At 37.3% G+C, this 17,178-nt stretch overlaps 1 protein-coding gene across 5 annotated transcripts in view; it reads left to right on the top strand.

Moving 5' to 3' along the window:
• trpm1b (transient receptor potential cation channel, subfamily M, member 1b) overlaps positions 1 to 17,178 on the top strand; it is a gene marked incomplete at its 5' end in the record, with an annotated part of 155,870 nt that overhangs the window by 45,792 nt on the left and 92,900 nt on the right. For 3 of the 5 annotated variants that reach the window (NM_001442422.1, NM_001442430.1, NM_001442431.1), the window contains 1 exon segment: positions 8,043 to 8,153. Coding sequence is in view for 2 of the 5 variants with exons in the window: in NM_001442430.1 (NP_001429359.1) it covers positions 8,079 to 8,153 (75 nt within the window). 5 annotated transcript variants of the gene reach the window in all.

Here is a 17,178-nt window from a genome sequence, read left to right on the forward strand (position 1 = left end):
GACAGATTGATATTGTAGATTGTTATATGGAGGGATGGATAGATGAGTGGATACTGTGGATTGATGGACGGATAGATGGATGGTGGTGGATGGATGGATAGTTAGATTGATGGATACTGTAGATAGAAACTGTAGATAGATGAATGGATATTGTAGATGGATGAATAGAAAATGCGTGATAAATAGAGAGATGGATGGATGGATAGAATGATGGATGGGTAGGTGGATAGATTCATGGGTAGATGATGGATGGATGGATGGATATTGTAGAGAGGTGGATGGGTGGAGTGATGAATAGATGGATGATAGATGAATGGATACTGTAGATAAATACTGTAGATAGACTGATTGATATTGTGGATGGAGGGATGAGTGGATATTGTGGATAGATGGACGGATAGATTGATAGTGATGGATGGATGCATGGATACTGTAGATAGAAACTGTAGATGGATGAATAGATATTGTGGATGGATGGATAGAAAAATGGATGATAAATAAATAGATGGATAGAATGATGGATAGGTAGGTGGATGGATTGATGGGTAGATAGATACTGTAGCTAGATGGATTGATGAATAGGTTGATAAATAATAAGGAATGGGTAGATAGATGGATAGGTGGATAGATGAATGGATATTTAATTGCATTTATCATTTTTTTCTTGCATTTTCGTATTGTTATTCCTAATTCAAATATTTCATAAGTGATTAAATAATACAATACCAAAGATAAAACTGGATCATGATCATGGTGCAGAAATTATTACAACCCAAAGAAATTTTAAGTATTATGTTATGAAAAAATATCTAAAATGAATTTTTAATAACAACAAAATGGATAAAAAAATCTGCTTTTTTAAAGGCGGTGTAGTCCTTCAGTCATTAGTAATTTAGTCATAATTTATTAGTCATAAATACACTATAAAATTGAATGACAAAGTCAAGACAAATATTTTAGTAATTTTATCTTTATATCAATAAGTTAATCAGGTTGCAACTACATTTAAGTTATAGAAAGTTTAATATAATATTTCAGTCAGTCTGATTAATGCAAGTTCAGATTTAAGTTAATTTGATTCAACAAAATATCAAGGCAGCAAGATCTTGTTTACGGTGTACTCCAATAACTGTATTTGTTTACGCATGCAAATACATATTTAACTAATGGAACCTTGCCATAAAGTGTTACCATTATTTATAGATATATAAAACGATGTCAGACAACATGACTTTCACTTGGTGCTTCAGCGAAATATATTTGTGCAGCGAGTGTGAAACTTTTAAATGCAACTCAATGTCCCACACGATGAGCAAACCCACTCTGTTGTTCTCATTTTATAATCTGTTCTCTTCCCTCTGCAATCGCCGACATGTTTCTGGAGTAGGTTGAGTCACATTCTCGATTTCACCACGTTGTTCAGATGACTCAGCTATTCTTGTGTACTATAAGAAATATCCGATTCCCCTGGGCTCTGCATCAGTACTGACGACTGTGGCACGTGTCCCTCTTTTCAGATGTTATCCTGTGAAGTGTTTGTGAGGACAGCCTGACCTAGCAGCAGGTGGAACAGCCCAGGCAAGGCCAGAATGACCCAGAACAGAAGGAACAGCTAACGCACAACTAGCTAATTAGGCAGATTCTTTAACACATTGACAAAGAACTATTGACGCTGGTCAGTCTTTGTCAAGAAGTTATTTGTTTATTTTCTTCCAAAGGATACAAGGATGCTGTTCAAAAGTTTAGATGGACAGAGACAGATAAATGGATGAATAAATGGACAGATAGATAGGTGGATGGATAGACTGACAAATGAATAGATAAATGGATGGATACAAAAGGGTGATGGGTGGATGGATGAATAGAGGTAGATAGATAGATAGATAGATAGATAGATAGATAGATAGATAGATAGATAGATAGATAGATAGATAGATAGATAGATAGATAGATAGATAGATAGATGGATGGATGGATGGATGGATGGATGGATGGATGGATGGATGGATGGATGGAAAGATACAAATGGTGATGGAGAAAATACATGGATGAATAAATGTAGAGATGGATGGATGGATGGATGGATACAAAATGGGCTAATAGATGGACGAAATAATAAATGAATAGATGGATAAATAAATTGATAAATAGACGAGTGAATGGAACAGTTGGATGGATGGACAGATGGATAGATGAAGAGAGCGATACAAAAGGGCAGTGGATGGAACAGATTGATGTATGAATAAATAGACAGATAGAGGGATGGACAAATTCATAGATGTAGAGTGATACAAAAGGGCAATGGAGGGATGTATAAATGGATGAAAGAAAAGATGAATGGATTGTAGAATAAGTGGATGGATGGATGAAAGAATAAATTGGGTGAATAAACCAAGTTGGGTGGATGGAAAAATGAATAGATGAGAGAGCAATACAAAGGGCAATGGACAAATGAATGAAAGCATAGATGGACAAATGAATAAATGGATGAATGAATGGACTGATAGATGAGTGGACGAATGGATGGATGGATGGATGGATTGATTGAAGGATAGATAGATAGATAGATAGATAGATAGATAGATAGATAGATAGATAGATAGATAGATAGATAGATAGATAGATAGATAGATAGATAGATAGATAGATAGATACAAACAAAAGGGCAATGGAGGGATAGAATAGATGGATGGATGAATAAATTTACAGAGAGTTGAGATGGATAGATGGATGAAATAATGGACAAATAAATTAGTGGATGGACTGATTAATGGATGAATAAACCAACAGTTAGATGGATTGATAGACAAATGAATAGATGGTGAGAGAGATACAAAAGGGCAATGGATGGATTAAATAATAAATTGATGTATAAATAAATAGAAAGATGGATGGATGGGTGGACAAACAAATTGATGGATGAATTAATGAATGGATGGATTGAAGGATAGATAGATAGATAGATAGATAGATAGATAGATAGATAGATAGATAGATAGATAGATAGATAGATAGATAGATAGATAGATAGATAGATAGATAGATAGATAGATAGATAGATAGATACAAAAGGGCAATGGAGGGATAGAATAGATGGATGGATGAATAAATTCACAGAGAGATGAGATGGATGGATAGATGGATACAAAAGAGCCGATAAATGGATGAAATAATGGATAGTTGGATGAATAAATAGACAAATAAAGGAGTGTATGGACTGATTGCTGGATAGATAGATAAACCAACAGATAGATGGATGGACAAAATAATAAATAAATAAATGAATAGATAGATAGATAGATAGATAGATAGATAGATAGATAGATAGATAGATAGATAGATAGATAGATAGATAGATAGAAAAGAGAAATAGATAGATAGAATAGATGGATGAATAAATGGACAGACAGATGAGTGGGTGAATGAATGATGAAAAAATTGACAGATGGATAGATACAAAAGAGCCGATTGATGGATGGAATAATAAATGGATAGATGAATAAATGGACAAATAGATAAGTGGATGGACTGATTGATGGATGGATGGATAGATGGACATGAACAGATGGAGAGAGCGATACAAAAGGGTGATGGATAGATGGATGAATGGATGAAAGCAAAGACGGATGGATAGACAATAGAATAAATGGATAGATGTGATGGACGGACGGATGGATGGATGTATGGCTGGATAATATGAGGACTGATGGATGAAGGCATGTATAAATGAACAGATCAATCTCTTCAGACAGCGGTCACCAGTCCTGTTCCTGGAGATCTACCTTCCTGCAGAATTCAGCTCCAACCCTGACCAAACACACCTGAACCAATTAATCAGCACATGAAGCAGCACTTGATAATTACCGGCAGATGTGTTTGGTGAGAGTTGCAACTCACATCTGCAGGCAGGTAACTCTCCAGGAACAGGGCTGGTGACCCCTGCTCTTAAAGCTGTATCTCAGCAAACAGAACGGCCTACTTTAATTGCAAAGTCACTATGAGTGTAAGCTGATATGCCTCGGTCATAACTCTGCAGTGTGGATGTGCATGCGATTCCCTCTCTGGACAGAAAGCCGGACAATAATGTAGTGTCTCTTATATCTGCACGCTTCCCAACAACGTGTCTCCGCGATCTGAGAGTCTGATTGGCAGACACACCTCACAGGACTGAAGGTCACATAATACACTTCAGTTTGTCTCCTTTCTGCAGAAGCTATGAATTAGGAATGACCTGCGCTCTCGTCACAGCGACTCTCTGATAGCTAGAGCTTGACTGATGTTTCTTCTACTCATTTACGTTTATTTGTATATTATGGAAGTTGAGAAGTTCTGTGTGGAGTTTGCATGTTCTCCCTGCGTTCGCGTGGGTTTCCTCCGGGTGCTCCGGTTTCCCCCGCAGTCCAAAGACATGCAGTGCAGGTGAATTGGGTTGGATAAGTTGTCCGTAGTGTATGAGTGTGTGTGTGGATGTTTCCCCAGAGATGGGTTGCGGCTGGAAGGGCATCCGCTGCGTGAAAACTTGCTGGATAAGTTGGCGGTTCATTCCGCTGTGGCGACCCCGGCTTAGAGGGACTAAGCCGACAAGAAAATCAATGAAAATTAAAAACTACTTTTATTCTAGCCGAATTAACACAAAGAAGACTTTTTCCAGAAGAAAAGGCACTTTAGGAAATACTGTGAAAAATTCCTTGCTTTGTTAAACTTATTAATTGAAAAATAAATCACAGGAGGGCGGATAATATTGACTTCAATCGTGTGTAGTCGAGTTCCTGCAGTCTTTAAATGTCAGTTCGGCAGCACATGTGAAGCGCAGAGGCTGTTTACTACTTGCGGTTTAGCTTTGCTCTTTTGATCTGCAGTTGGGAAACGTATCATTTCCCATCATGCATGTAACAGCTCTCTTCCTGTTCGTCTTCACACAGAAGCCTACTTGAGTTGGTTATGGCTCAGAATCAGGCCGGGACAAAACTGGTCCTAGATCATCACAAAGAGAAACCGCAGAACTGGACTCCCAAAGACAACTTTTCAGCACGACGAATGCGTTTAAACCTACAAAACAAACCTGATGGTGAGAATCATAACCTGAACGTCATAACCTCAACTTCCCGAACGACACCGAGCAGAGCTCTTGCGTAATAAAAGCGACTGGTCAATCATTTCACATGTCGAAATTTCCGCCCATGTCCTTGGCAAGATTCCTGACCTCAATGACTGCCGTGGATCACACTGTTCTGCAGTGTTGTCTCCCAAACAGCCCAGAACAAACATTTGATTTTAAAGCAACACGAGCTGCGTTTCAAGCAGATTCTGTGCTTTTTGTTTTGTCTGTTCCAGGAAATTAAAGCACAGCAGGTGACATTTGAGCTGTACTGGACAGTACAGAGTCCAAAATGTTGAAGGACCACTATTATGTAATGAACAATTGATGATGATGGGCTGTTGAATTGTAATAGTTTAACATGATGGAGTCTGTTATTACTCTTGTACTACGCTCTTAAATGAGCAGTTTTTCGTATTTTGTGATTTCATGTTTTGATTTTTAATTCCGCCATTTATTTATGCTTTTGAATCGCATTATGGGAGCTTGATCTTTCTACAAACAACTTTTAATCCTTGCAAAGTTCGAAAAAGTGACTTTTATTAGCATTTTTATAGTTTATAGTGCTATATTGTCAGGGTTGGTGTTGTATATTACGCTCAATGGTGGAAAGAGTACTGAAAAATCATACTCTAGTAAATATACCATTACTTGGCTAAAAATGTAGTGCAAGTAGATGTATCTGTTGTAAATCTTACTCAAAATACGAGTAAGAACCTTGGAAAAGTATTCATGAGCAGTGGGCATTGCGCTGTGAAAAGCTGTTTACATGCAGTTTGTGCAGGGATGTGTAAACGTAACATTCTGTAGTGCATTTAGTGATCTTCCTATATTCATTCCTTCCAACCTTTATTGTTTTGTCCATTTATTCATTCGTTTGTTCGTTTCTTGCTTCATTCGTTTGTTCCTTTCATTCCTCCCTTCATCCTATCACTCATTCAATCATTTGTTCGTTTCTTCATATTTTTGTTCCTTCCTTCATTTGGTCCTTTGTTCATTCATTCTTTCATATTTTGTTCCTTCATTTGGTCCTTTGTTAATTTTCCTTTATTCGTTCGTTTGTTCATTCGCTCATTCATTGACTGAATTGCTTGTTCCTTCATATTTTTGTTTCTTCCTTTAGGTCCTTTGTTCATTTATTCATTCGTTTGCTCATTCATTCCTTCAGTCCTTTTATATTTTTGTTCCTTCCTTCATTGGGTCCTTTGTTCGTTCCTTCCTTAGTTTGCTCAGTCCTTCCTTGAATTCTTCATTCATTTGGTCTTTCCTTTGTTCCTCCATTCATTCACTCATTCATTTGTTCATATTTTGTTCCTTAGTTCATTCATTTGCTCATTCATTCGTTCGTTTCTTCATATTTATGTTCCTTCCTTCATTGGTTCCTTTCATTAATTAATTCATTCATTCAAATTTGTTCCTTCATTATTTCCTGTTCATTCATATTTTTGTTCCTTCCTTCATTAGGTCCTTCATTCATTCATTCATTTGTTTGTTCATATGTTTGTTCCTTCCTTTATTAGGTCCTTTGTTATTTCATTCATTCCTTCCTTACTTAGTTTGCTCAGTCCTTCCTTGAATCCATTCTTGATTCATTTGGTTTTTCATTTGTTCCTCCCTTCTTTCATTTACTCATTCATTCGTTTATTCATTAATATTTTGTTCCTTACTTCATTAGGTCCTTTGTTCATCTATTCATTCATTCATTTCTTCTTTCCTTCCTTAGTTTGTTCAGTCTTTACTTGTGTCCTTCCTTCATTAGTCCAATACTTCCTTTGTTCGGTCCTTACATTCCTTGCTCTCCATCCTTCATTCGGCCCTTCTTTCCTTCATTAGTTCAGTCCTCCCTTTATTCCGTCCTTTCTTCATTCAGAGTATATAGACTGTAATTACTTGATACATTTGTGATACAATAACATCTTATTTTCCAACTAAATAAAAAAAAACATTTTAAACACTTCAGCTTTTTAAAGCAGTTCTGAATTAACCAAAATAAAAGTCTCTCAGGCGAGTTTGGGAATTTTGTGCTCCTGAGGGACAAAAACAAGTCCAAACTGCAGTTTATTCAATCAATGTTCAGAGAGCCTGGCTTTGGTCCAGTGAATATACAGGTTGCACGTGCCGCAGGGTTATTTATATACTCGTCTATCTCAGCAATAAAACACTGAATTGGCATTTACAGAGAGAGCTGTAACAGTTAAGTCACTTTAATGACCCCACAAAGCTAAGGCAGAAGCTTAAAGGCCCAATATACTTTCAGGAACAAACAAAAAGGTATTATTTGCATTTGCAGCAATTTACGGTCATCTAGACACCGCGCACAGTCCAGAGACTGCCATTTAGGTGAATATGTAAATACTGTAGGGCCACTTGGTGGCTTAGTGGTTAGTACTGTTGCCTTATAGCAAAAAGGTCGCTGGTTCGAGTCCTGGGTGGATCTGTTGGTATTTCTGTGTGGAGTTTGCATGTTCTCCCCTTGTTGGTATGGGTTTCCTCCGGGTGCTTCGGTTTCCCCCACAGTCCAAACACTCACGCTATAGGGAAATTGAAAAAACTAAACTGGCTGTAGTGAGTGTGTATGGATGTTTTCCAGTACTGGGTTTCACCTGGAAGTGCATCTGCTGTGTAAAACATGCTGGAAATGTTGGCGGTTCATTCTGCTGTGGCGACTCCTAATGAATGAATGAATGTAAATACTCTCAAAAAAAATAAACACACAGTAAAATGACAGCTGTGAGAAAACAGTGGAGAAATAATTTGATTATAGTGGATGTTGGCTCTTTAACCCAGCACTCCTTTCAAACAAAGTCATTTATAGCCTTTTGTATGGTAGATTGATTAAGAACTAGCAGTTTTAAATTATTATATTGTCAATGCTGCTTTCAGTTGTATATACACTTTGTTCTATTATTAAACGTCTTTTCTTTGTTTATGCCTTTACTTGCAGACATCTGAACTCGCAAGACTGAGCTGAAGAAATAAGATGGAGTTTTCCATGTCATTAAGGGCGGAGCCACCAAGCCACACCCACATATTACATCATCGCCAAGAGCCGGTGGTAGGTTTAATGTGTTTATCGTCTACTTTTGCTGACCTGTTTGAAACTCATGAAACAAACTGCCACAAAGTCACGTCTGTTAATTCTGTGGTCTATCTTAAAGGTTATTAGGGCTATGTCCACTTGTTTGCTCAAGAATGCCACATAAACGGGTATTCAGAAACCGTATTATTTATAATTATAAAAAAGTTTTTAAAAAACACCAAAAATATTGAGGACTCATCCAAAGATTTTTGTCCAACCAAAAGCTCTGACACCTACATTCTGCCATTGGTCAGATGGAAAGACGGATGGACATCTCCATTCATTAAAGCAAAATCCTTAAGATGGATGTGTGGTAGATGGATAGATTATTCTCCAGAATTAGAAAACTGCACCACACATTAATTCTCCCACAGACTAGATAGATAGATGGATGAATAAATGAATGAATGAATGGATGGTGGGATGAATGGATGGGTGGATGGATAAATGGATGGATGGATGAATGGATGAATGAATGGGTTGATAAATGGGTGGATTGATGGATAAATTGATGTATGGATAAATGGATGGATGGATGGATGGATGGATGGATAAATGAATGAGTGGATGGATAAATGAATGAATGGATGGATGGATGGATAAATGAATGAGTGGATGGATGGATGGATGGATGGATAAATGAATGAGTGGATTGATGGATGGATGGATGGATGGATGGATAAATGGATGGATAGATGAATTGGATGGATGGATGGATAGATAAATGAATGGATGGATGATAAAGTGGATGGATGGATGGATGGATGGATGGATGGATGGATAAATGAATTAGTGAACAGATGGATGGATGGATTGATAAATTAGATGGATGGATGGATGGATGGATAAATTGGATGGATGGATGGATAGATAGATGGATGGATGGATAAATGAATGGATGGATGGATAAATGAATGGATGGATGATAAATTGGATGGATGGATGGATGGATGGATAAATGAATTAGTGAGCAGATGGATGGATGGATTGATAAATTAGATCGATGGATGGATGGATGGATGGATGGATGTATGGATAAATTGGATGGATGGATAGATAAATGAATGGATGGATGGATAAATGAATTAGTGAACGGATGGATGTATGGATAAATGAATTAGTGAACGGGTGGAGGTATGGATGGATGGATGGATGGATAAAAACAATGAAAATCTAAAGTCTGTATTAAAAACTGTACTAAAATATTGATGACTCATCCTGCACCAGAGATTTTTGTCCAACCAAATGCTGTCATTCTGCCACAGACTAGATGGATAGGTGGATGGATGTATAGATAGAGGTATATATGGATGGAGGAATGAATAGACAAAAGGATGGGTGTATAGATAGACTGATGGATGGCTATCTACTCCATTCATTCAAACAAAATCCTTCATGTGGATGGATGGATGGATCAAACCATCGAAACCATCGTCTTTAGTGAAAACAGTACCAAACATATTGATGACTCATCCTGCACCAAATATTTATGTCCAATCATATGCTCTCCAGAATAAGTCATCTTCACCGCACAAGAACTCTCCCACAGACTAGACGGATTGATGGATGGATGGATAGATAGATGGATAAATGAATGAATAAATGGATGGATGGATTGATGGACCGATCGACCGACCGATAGATAGATAGATAGATAGATAGATAGATAGATAGATAGATAGATAGATAGATAGATAGATAGATAGATTGTCCATTCATTAAAGCAAAGTATTAGTAAAAGCACACTGTTGGTGTTTGCTGAGTCTAGCAGTAATCAAGTCAAACACAATGCTGTGGGAAAAGCTTTGTCAACTTCACACAATACAACTGAAAAGAGCACACTTTAGCTGTGAGAAGCAGCCTCTCTCTCTGTCTCTCTCTCTCTCTCTCTCTCTCTCTCTCTCTCTGTTTAACCACACAGTTTGACCTCAGGCTCGGCATTAGTGTGTCTTGATGACGGCATGTACACAGGGACCTATTACTGACCCTTATTCAAACTCAACAACGATACGTAATGTACAGGCGCACTATTTACGTTACGCTCATGTGCGTATATCACACAATGGCACAGCCCGAGGGTACGTGTGTGTGTGTGTGTGTGTGTGTGTGTGTGTGTGTGTGTGTGTGTGTGTGTGTGTGTGTGTGTGTGTGTGTGTGTGTGTGTGTGTGTGTGTGTGTGATGTACTCAGGGTGGGACCCTAAACAGGGATTTCGCTTTATCAAAAGACTTAACCATTCCTAACGGAGCGAAACAACAGAGCCCACCCACTTTTAAAAGCAGCTTTTGTTACAGGACGTTTCCCATTAATTATTTTCATAGTGATCACAAGTCAAGTCAAAGGTAAAAAAAAAAGAGATGCCAAAAGGTGTCGTCATTTCATAGATGTTTTTCCACTTTTTTTATGTGGGGGAAAAACTGAGACCACTTGAAAATTCAATTAATTTAATCCGTGGTTTAGGTTAAGTTACATGTAATTATGCATAGTTAATTGTAATCATTATAATAAATAAACAAGACGACGCTCTAGGCTAGTTTTTAACAGTGGACAGCACTCTAGGCTTATGTTAGGCAGCAGATAGCGCTCTAGGCTAGTTTTTAACAATGGACAGCGCTCTAGGCTTGTGTTTGGCAGCAGATGGCGCTCTACGCTAGTTTTTAACGGCAGACGGTGCTCTAGGCTAGTTTTTAGCAGCAGACGGTGCTCTAGGCTAGTGTTTAGCAGCAGATGGCGCTCTAGGCTAGTTTTTAAAGGCAGACGGTGCTCTAGGCTAGTTTTTAAAGGCAGACGGTGCTCTAGCATCGTTTTTAGCAGCAGATTGCGCTCTAGGCTAGTGTTTAGCAGCAGATGGCGCTCTAGGCTAGTGTTTAGCAGCAGATGGCGCTCTAGGCTAGTTTTTAACTGTAGATTGCGCTCTAGGCTAGTGTTTAGAAGCAGATGGCGCTCTAGGCTAGTTTTTAACTGTAGATTACGCTCTACGCTAGTTTTTCTCAGCAGGTGACGCTCTAGGCTAGTTTTTAAAGGCAGACGGTGCTCTAACATAGTTTTTAGCAGCAGATGACGCTCTAGGCTAGTTTTTAAAGGCAGACGGTGCTCTAGCATAGTTTTTAGCAGCAGATGACACTCTAGGCTAGTTTTTAACTTTAGATTACGCTCTAGGCTAGTTTTTAACAGCAGATTACGCTCTAGGCTAGTTTTTAACAGCAGATTACGCTCTAGGCTTGTTTTCTACAGCAGATGGTGCTCTTAGGCTAGTTTTTAACAGTGGACAGCGCTCTTGGCTAGTTTTTGGCATCAGATTAACAGCTTGAGCACCATCTGCTGTTCAAAACAAAACTTAAAATTGAATCCAGAGAGAGCAGTGATGCAATATTAAAAAAAATCCCAGAATTATTGCAGTACTGATTTCTAGAAACAGTTTTTCACCATGTAGCTCTAGTAGCACTCTTACCTCTAACTTACAGCTCATGCTAGATCTTCAGATATCTTTAAATGAATGTGACTTTTACTTCCAGTAGGGTACATACTGTTACAATCTATTCAGGCACAATCCATAATCACATTATAACATCGATCCAAGCCAACTTTTTCATGCGGTGTAAACTATGGAAGTTGACAGAACATCAATATCCCAACATCCTCACCTCACGGCAGATGTCAATAACACACGCACACACACATGTATGAAAAGCCAAACAAGCCGTGCCCTCTAGCAGTTAATGAGAGGACAGATTAACAAGGCTCCCATTAAAATGAGAACAAATCCTTCACACACACACACACACACACACACACACACACACACAGAGGGAGAGAGAGAGAGAGAGAGAGGTCTCGGCAGAATTGGAAGTCAAAGTAATCATGGTTAAGACAATTAAATGCTGTTTTGAACTCCAGAGATTGAGAACCTTATTTATTTAACACCGCATTTCATTCGGTATTCTTCAAGAAACAAGCAAAGGGATGCATTGTTCCTGTATCGATTTATTCTCCAGGGATTTTTGGCATGTAGGAAATGTTCTCAGGGCAGCTCATGCTGACCACAACAAAAGCAAGGCCTAAACACAAGCATGAAATAACCGCTGGCTCTTTGTTGAGACTTTTTAAAACTCATATAGGTCGGCATACTGTAGTAAACATCTATATTTTAAATGATATTATGTGAAGCCAGCACAGTGGGCGTGCGTTTCTGCTTTCGGATGTATTGTTTTTGTCAGGAAATCTTATGAAACCAAAATGAGAAGTGCAGCTGGAAGCACGAATGCCTGTTTGCAGTTAAATGTGTTTTTCTGGAATTAAACGGTGTCCCTGAAGTATTGTTATAAACATGCAAAATGGTGATTTTATTATAGCCGACATGACATATTTCCATGTATAAGAATGCCTTTTTTGCAGTAAACAAGCAGTGTATTTTGCTTAAATTAAAACATTATTTATCTGACCTCACCCTTGTTGCGTAATGGGTTTTATGGCATGTATATATTGTTTTATTGAGTGCTGGAGGTATAGGTGTTATTGCATGTTCTCACATGCTGAGGCTGTAATGTATTTGTTATTATGGCCTTGAATGGAATTCATTAGTCACTCAGCAACATCTGACTCATGCTCTTCGCATTCAAATTTGGACTTTGGAGACATAAACAACCCAGCACCGTACACAAAACCACAATTATTAAGTTACACAAGAGTGACGATGGGCAATAATGTGATTTTGATCTGGATTCTGCTTAAGAGGAAGTGAATGTTAATGTAACATGTTTTTGGTTTGGTGATTTTTAGTTATTCAGATTAAGCTTGAAAATTTGTAACTTAAATTTGCATTAATTCAACTTCTTTTTAAAATGATGAATGATTGATAATCAAATTTGTGCAGAATGACTACATTACCTATACGGACGCTATATGGAAACTTTTCAACAATTAAAGTGCTGCAAAAAGCAAAATACAGCAAAAAGCACAAAAGTTTTTTTTTTTTTTTTTTTTACAGCTGATGGCACTTTTACCTAGAGTCCTGTTTAAAACTAGCCTAGAGCGCCAGCTGCTGTTAAAAATTAGCCTAAAGTGTTGTTAAAAAAACTATCCTAGAGTGCTGTCTTCTGTTTAAAAAGTAGCCTAGAGCAACGTTTGTTGTTAAACTAGCCTAGAACGCCATCTGTTGTAAAACTAGCCTAGAGCGCTGTCTTCTGTTTAAAAAGTAGCCTAGAGCAACGTTTGTTGTTAAACTAGCCTAGAACGCCATCTGTTGTAAAACTAGCCTAGAGCGCTGTCTACTGTTTAAAAAGTAGCCTAGAGCAACGTTTGTTGTTAAACTAGCCTAGAACGCCATCTGTTGTAAAACTAGCCTAGAGCGCTGTCTACTGTTTAAAAAGTAGCCTAGAGCAACGTTTGTTGTTAAACTAGCCTAGAACGCCGTCTGTTGTAAAACTAGCCTAGAGCGCTGTCTTCTGTTTAAAAAGTAGCCTAGAGCAACGTTTTTTGTTAAACTAGCCTAGAACGCCATCTGTTGTAAAACTAGCCTAGAGCGCTGTCTACTGTTTAAAAAGTAGCCTAGAGCAACGTTTGTTGTTAAACTAGCCTAGAACGCCATCTGTTGTAAAACTAGCCTAGAGCGCTGTCTACTGTTTAAAAAGTAGCCTAGAGCAACGTTTGTTGTTAAACTAGCCTAGAACGCCATCTGTTGTAAAACTAGCCTAGAGCGCTGTCTACTGTTTAAAAAGTAGCCTAGAGCAACGTTTGTTGTTAAACTAGCCTAGAACGCCGTCTGTTGTTAAACTAGCCTAGAGCACCGTCTACTGTTTAAAAAGCAGCCTAGAGCAATGTTTGTTGTAAAACTAGCCTAGAGAGCTGTCTACTGTTTAAAAAGTAGCCTAGAGCACAGTCATTTGTTAAACTAGCCTAGAGCATTATCTACTATTTAAAAAGTAGCCCAGAACCCTGTCTGTTGTTAACAAATAGCCTAGAGCATTGACTGCTGTTAAAAAAGTAGCCTAGAGCAACGTTTGTACTTAATAGTCTAGAGCACCATCTGCTGTTTAAAACTAACCTAGAGCGTTGTCTACTGTTTAAAAAGTAGCCTAGACTGCTGTCTGTTGTTAAGAAACTAGCCTAGAGCGTTGTCTACAGTTAAAAACTAGTCGAGAGCACCGTCTGCTAATAAAACAAGCCTAGAGCATCAGTTTTTACAGCAGATGGAACTCTAGGTTATATTTCAAACACTAGATGCCATTCTAGGCTAGTTTTTAACCGCAGACTATGCTCTGTTATTTTTTTAACACTTAATGGCGCTCTAGGCTACTCTTTAACAATAGACAGCTCTGTATGCTAATTTTTACAGCAGATGGCGCTCTAGGCTAGTTTTTAACAGGGGATGATTCTCTAGGCTTGCCTTTAACACCAAATAATGCTTTAGGCTAGTTTTTAACAATAGATGGCGCTGTAGGCTAGTTTTTAAACAGCAGAAGATGCTCTAGGCTAGTTTTTAACGCTAAATATTGCTCTAGGCTAGGTTTTGAATGTTTAGCACCAGAAATTGTGCAGAAAGACTACATTACCCATGATGCTCTACGGAAACGTTGGACCAATTAGAGTGCAATTCATTTATTTATTTATTTTTTACTGCAGACGGCGCTGTAGGCTAGTTTTTAAACAGCAGAAGATGCTCTAGGCTAGTTTTTAACGCTAAATATTGCTCTAGGCTAGGTTTTGAATGTTTAGCACCAGAAATTGTGCAGAAAGACTACATTACCCATGATGCTCTACGGAAACGTTGGACCAATTAGAGTGCAATTCATTTATTTATTTATTTTTTACTGCAGACGGCGCTCTAGGCTAGTTTTCGAATGTTTCATATCTGAAGTTGTGCAGTGTAGATACTTCCACTAATTAGAGCGCTTTAGCAAGCAAAATGTATTAAGCTCCGCCCAATCAACACTAACCTCAGCAAAAATATGAACAATTATTTTGCATATGCTGACATGACAACTTTTTATCGTGTAAAGGCTTTAAAAACAACTGAAATTTGTATATTATGTAACATGTGACAAGGTAGCTATTTTGTATATCTTTTTTTTTTTATTTATTTGATTTTTCTTTATACTGTACTATGATTTGTATTATTTTCACATTGTTCATAACTTAAGAAAGAAAGAAAATCCCCTCAGACCGAAAACAAACCCCTCCCCCGCCGTGTGCCCATTCTCCGCACGGTTGTTTTGGTGGGAGTGCAGCGGTTTCAGAAGTGGGCGAGACTCACAGACCCACAGTTGACCCTCACATAACAAAACCTGCACTGAAACCCAAACCTAACCTATATATGCGTTCTCGCAGCCTCGCCAAAAGAGCTGCTGCGCTCCAGAAATGTTGTTCGCTGTGCTTGTCCTCAAGTGACCCGCAGCAGAAGTGAGTACATCCCGTTCCTGTGATATTAATAGCTCCCTTGCGTCACCAAACTGCGCTAGACTGCTCTGCTAGACACGCGATGCAGAAGCGCATTCACGCGCCGAATAAACAGCGTTATAAAGCCGATATCTATCCGGCATCTGACGGATGTCTGGGTCGGATGTAGAAACGTGTGGGCGAGCAATACGTGATGCATTGGGTTTTACTGTACTGAACAAAGTAAACAATACACTATGCATGGCTGGTACTAAATTACAAGCTTCCTTAATTAATAAGATGGTTTTATATTTGCACATACGTTCAGTGACAACTTGTGACATGCTTGCTGTAGTGTTTACTTTGAATATTAGGTCTGAAATCGCATGCAAGTGCGGACTGATTTGGGAGCCCTAAAGAAAGTCCTGGTATGGGGCCGTAGCATTGAAACTCTTATTTTTCTCTGTAGATTAGGTTTTATTTATTATTTATTAATTTATTTGGTAAATAAACTGCATGTTTAAATATATATATTTAATATTTAAAGGAACCTTTCTCTTCTTAAGAACACTTTTCATATATATACATATCTTTCCAGTTATTTTTCACAGTATTTGCCTTGTCTAAAATTAATGAAGGTTAATGAATTATTAAAACAAATATGCACACACACACACACACACACACACACACACACACACACTCACTATACAGACCCTAATAATATAATTTATCCATATTCCTTTTTTTTTAAGCCACAATATTATTGATACTGCTTCATATATTGATATACCTTAAGGTAAATATTACATCGCCATTGCTGTCTATTGAAGGTGTGTGCATACTGTCAACGACGATCGGAGAGGAGGGAGGGGGGGGGGGGGGGGTCAGTGCTATGTCAGTGGCACCAATCATTCACCAATATTTTAGTGGCTGCATTTTATTCATTTATTTGCTTGTATGTTTGTTTATTTGTTTGTTTGCTTTTTTTATTTATTCATTTGTTTGCTTTTTTATTTTTTCGTTTGTTTGTCTGTTTATTTGTTTATTTATTTGTTTGTTTGCTTGTCAATGTATTTATTTGTCTGTTCGTTTGTTTGTTTATTCATTCATGTATTTATTTGTTTGTTCATTTATTTGTTTGTTTGCTTGTTTATTTATTCATTAATTAATTTGTTTGTTTGTTTGTGTATTTATATATTTATTTGTTTATTTATTTAATTGTTTATTCATTTGTTTGTTTGTTTATTTGCTTGTTTGTTTATTAGATTTTTTTGTTTATTTATTTATTTGTCTGTTTATTTGTTTGCTTGTTTATTCATTCATTCATTTAATTATTTGTTTGTTTGTTTATTTATTTTTATAGTTTAATTATTTATTTATTTGCTTGTTTTTATTCACTTATTTTAGTTTTTGTTAGGTTGTTTTTAATTTTTTTGTTTGTTTGTTTGTTTACTTGCTGCTTTATTAATTCATTTATTTATTTTTGTTTGTTTGTTTGTGGTTTGTTTTTATTTATTTATTTATCTATCTATTTTTTTGTTTCTTTGTTTGTTAGTTTGTTTATTTGTTAATTTGTTTATTTATTTATTTGTTTGTTCGTTTATTTATTTAAATATTTTACGTTT

Source organism: Danio rerio, chromosome 25 (genome assembly GCF_052040795.2).
Source record: "Danio rerio strain M-AB ecotype USA chromosome 25, GRCz13ab, whole genome shotgun sequence".
NCBI lineage: Eukaryota > Metazoa > Chordata > Actinopteri > Cypriniformes > Danionidae > Danio > Danio rerio.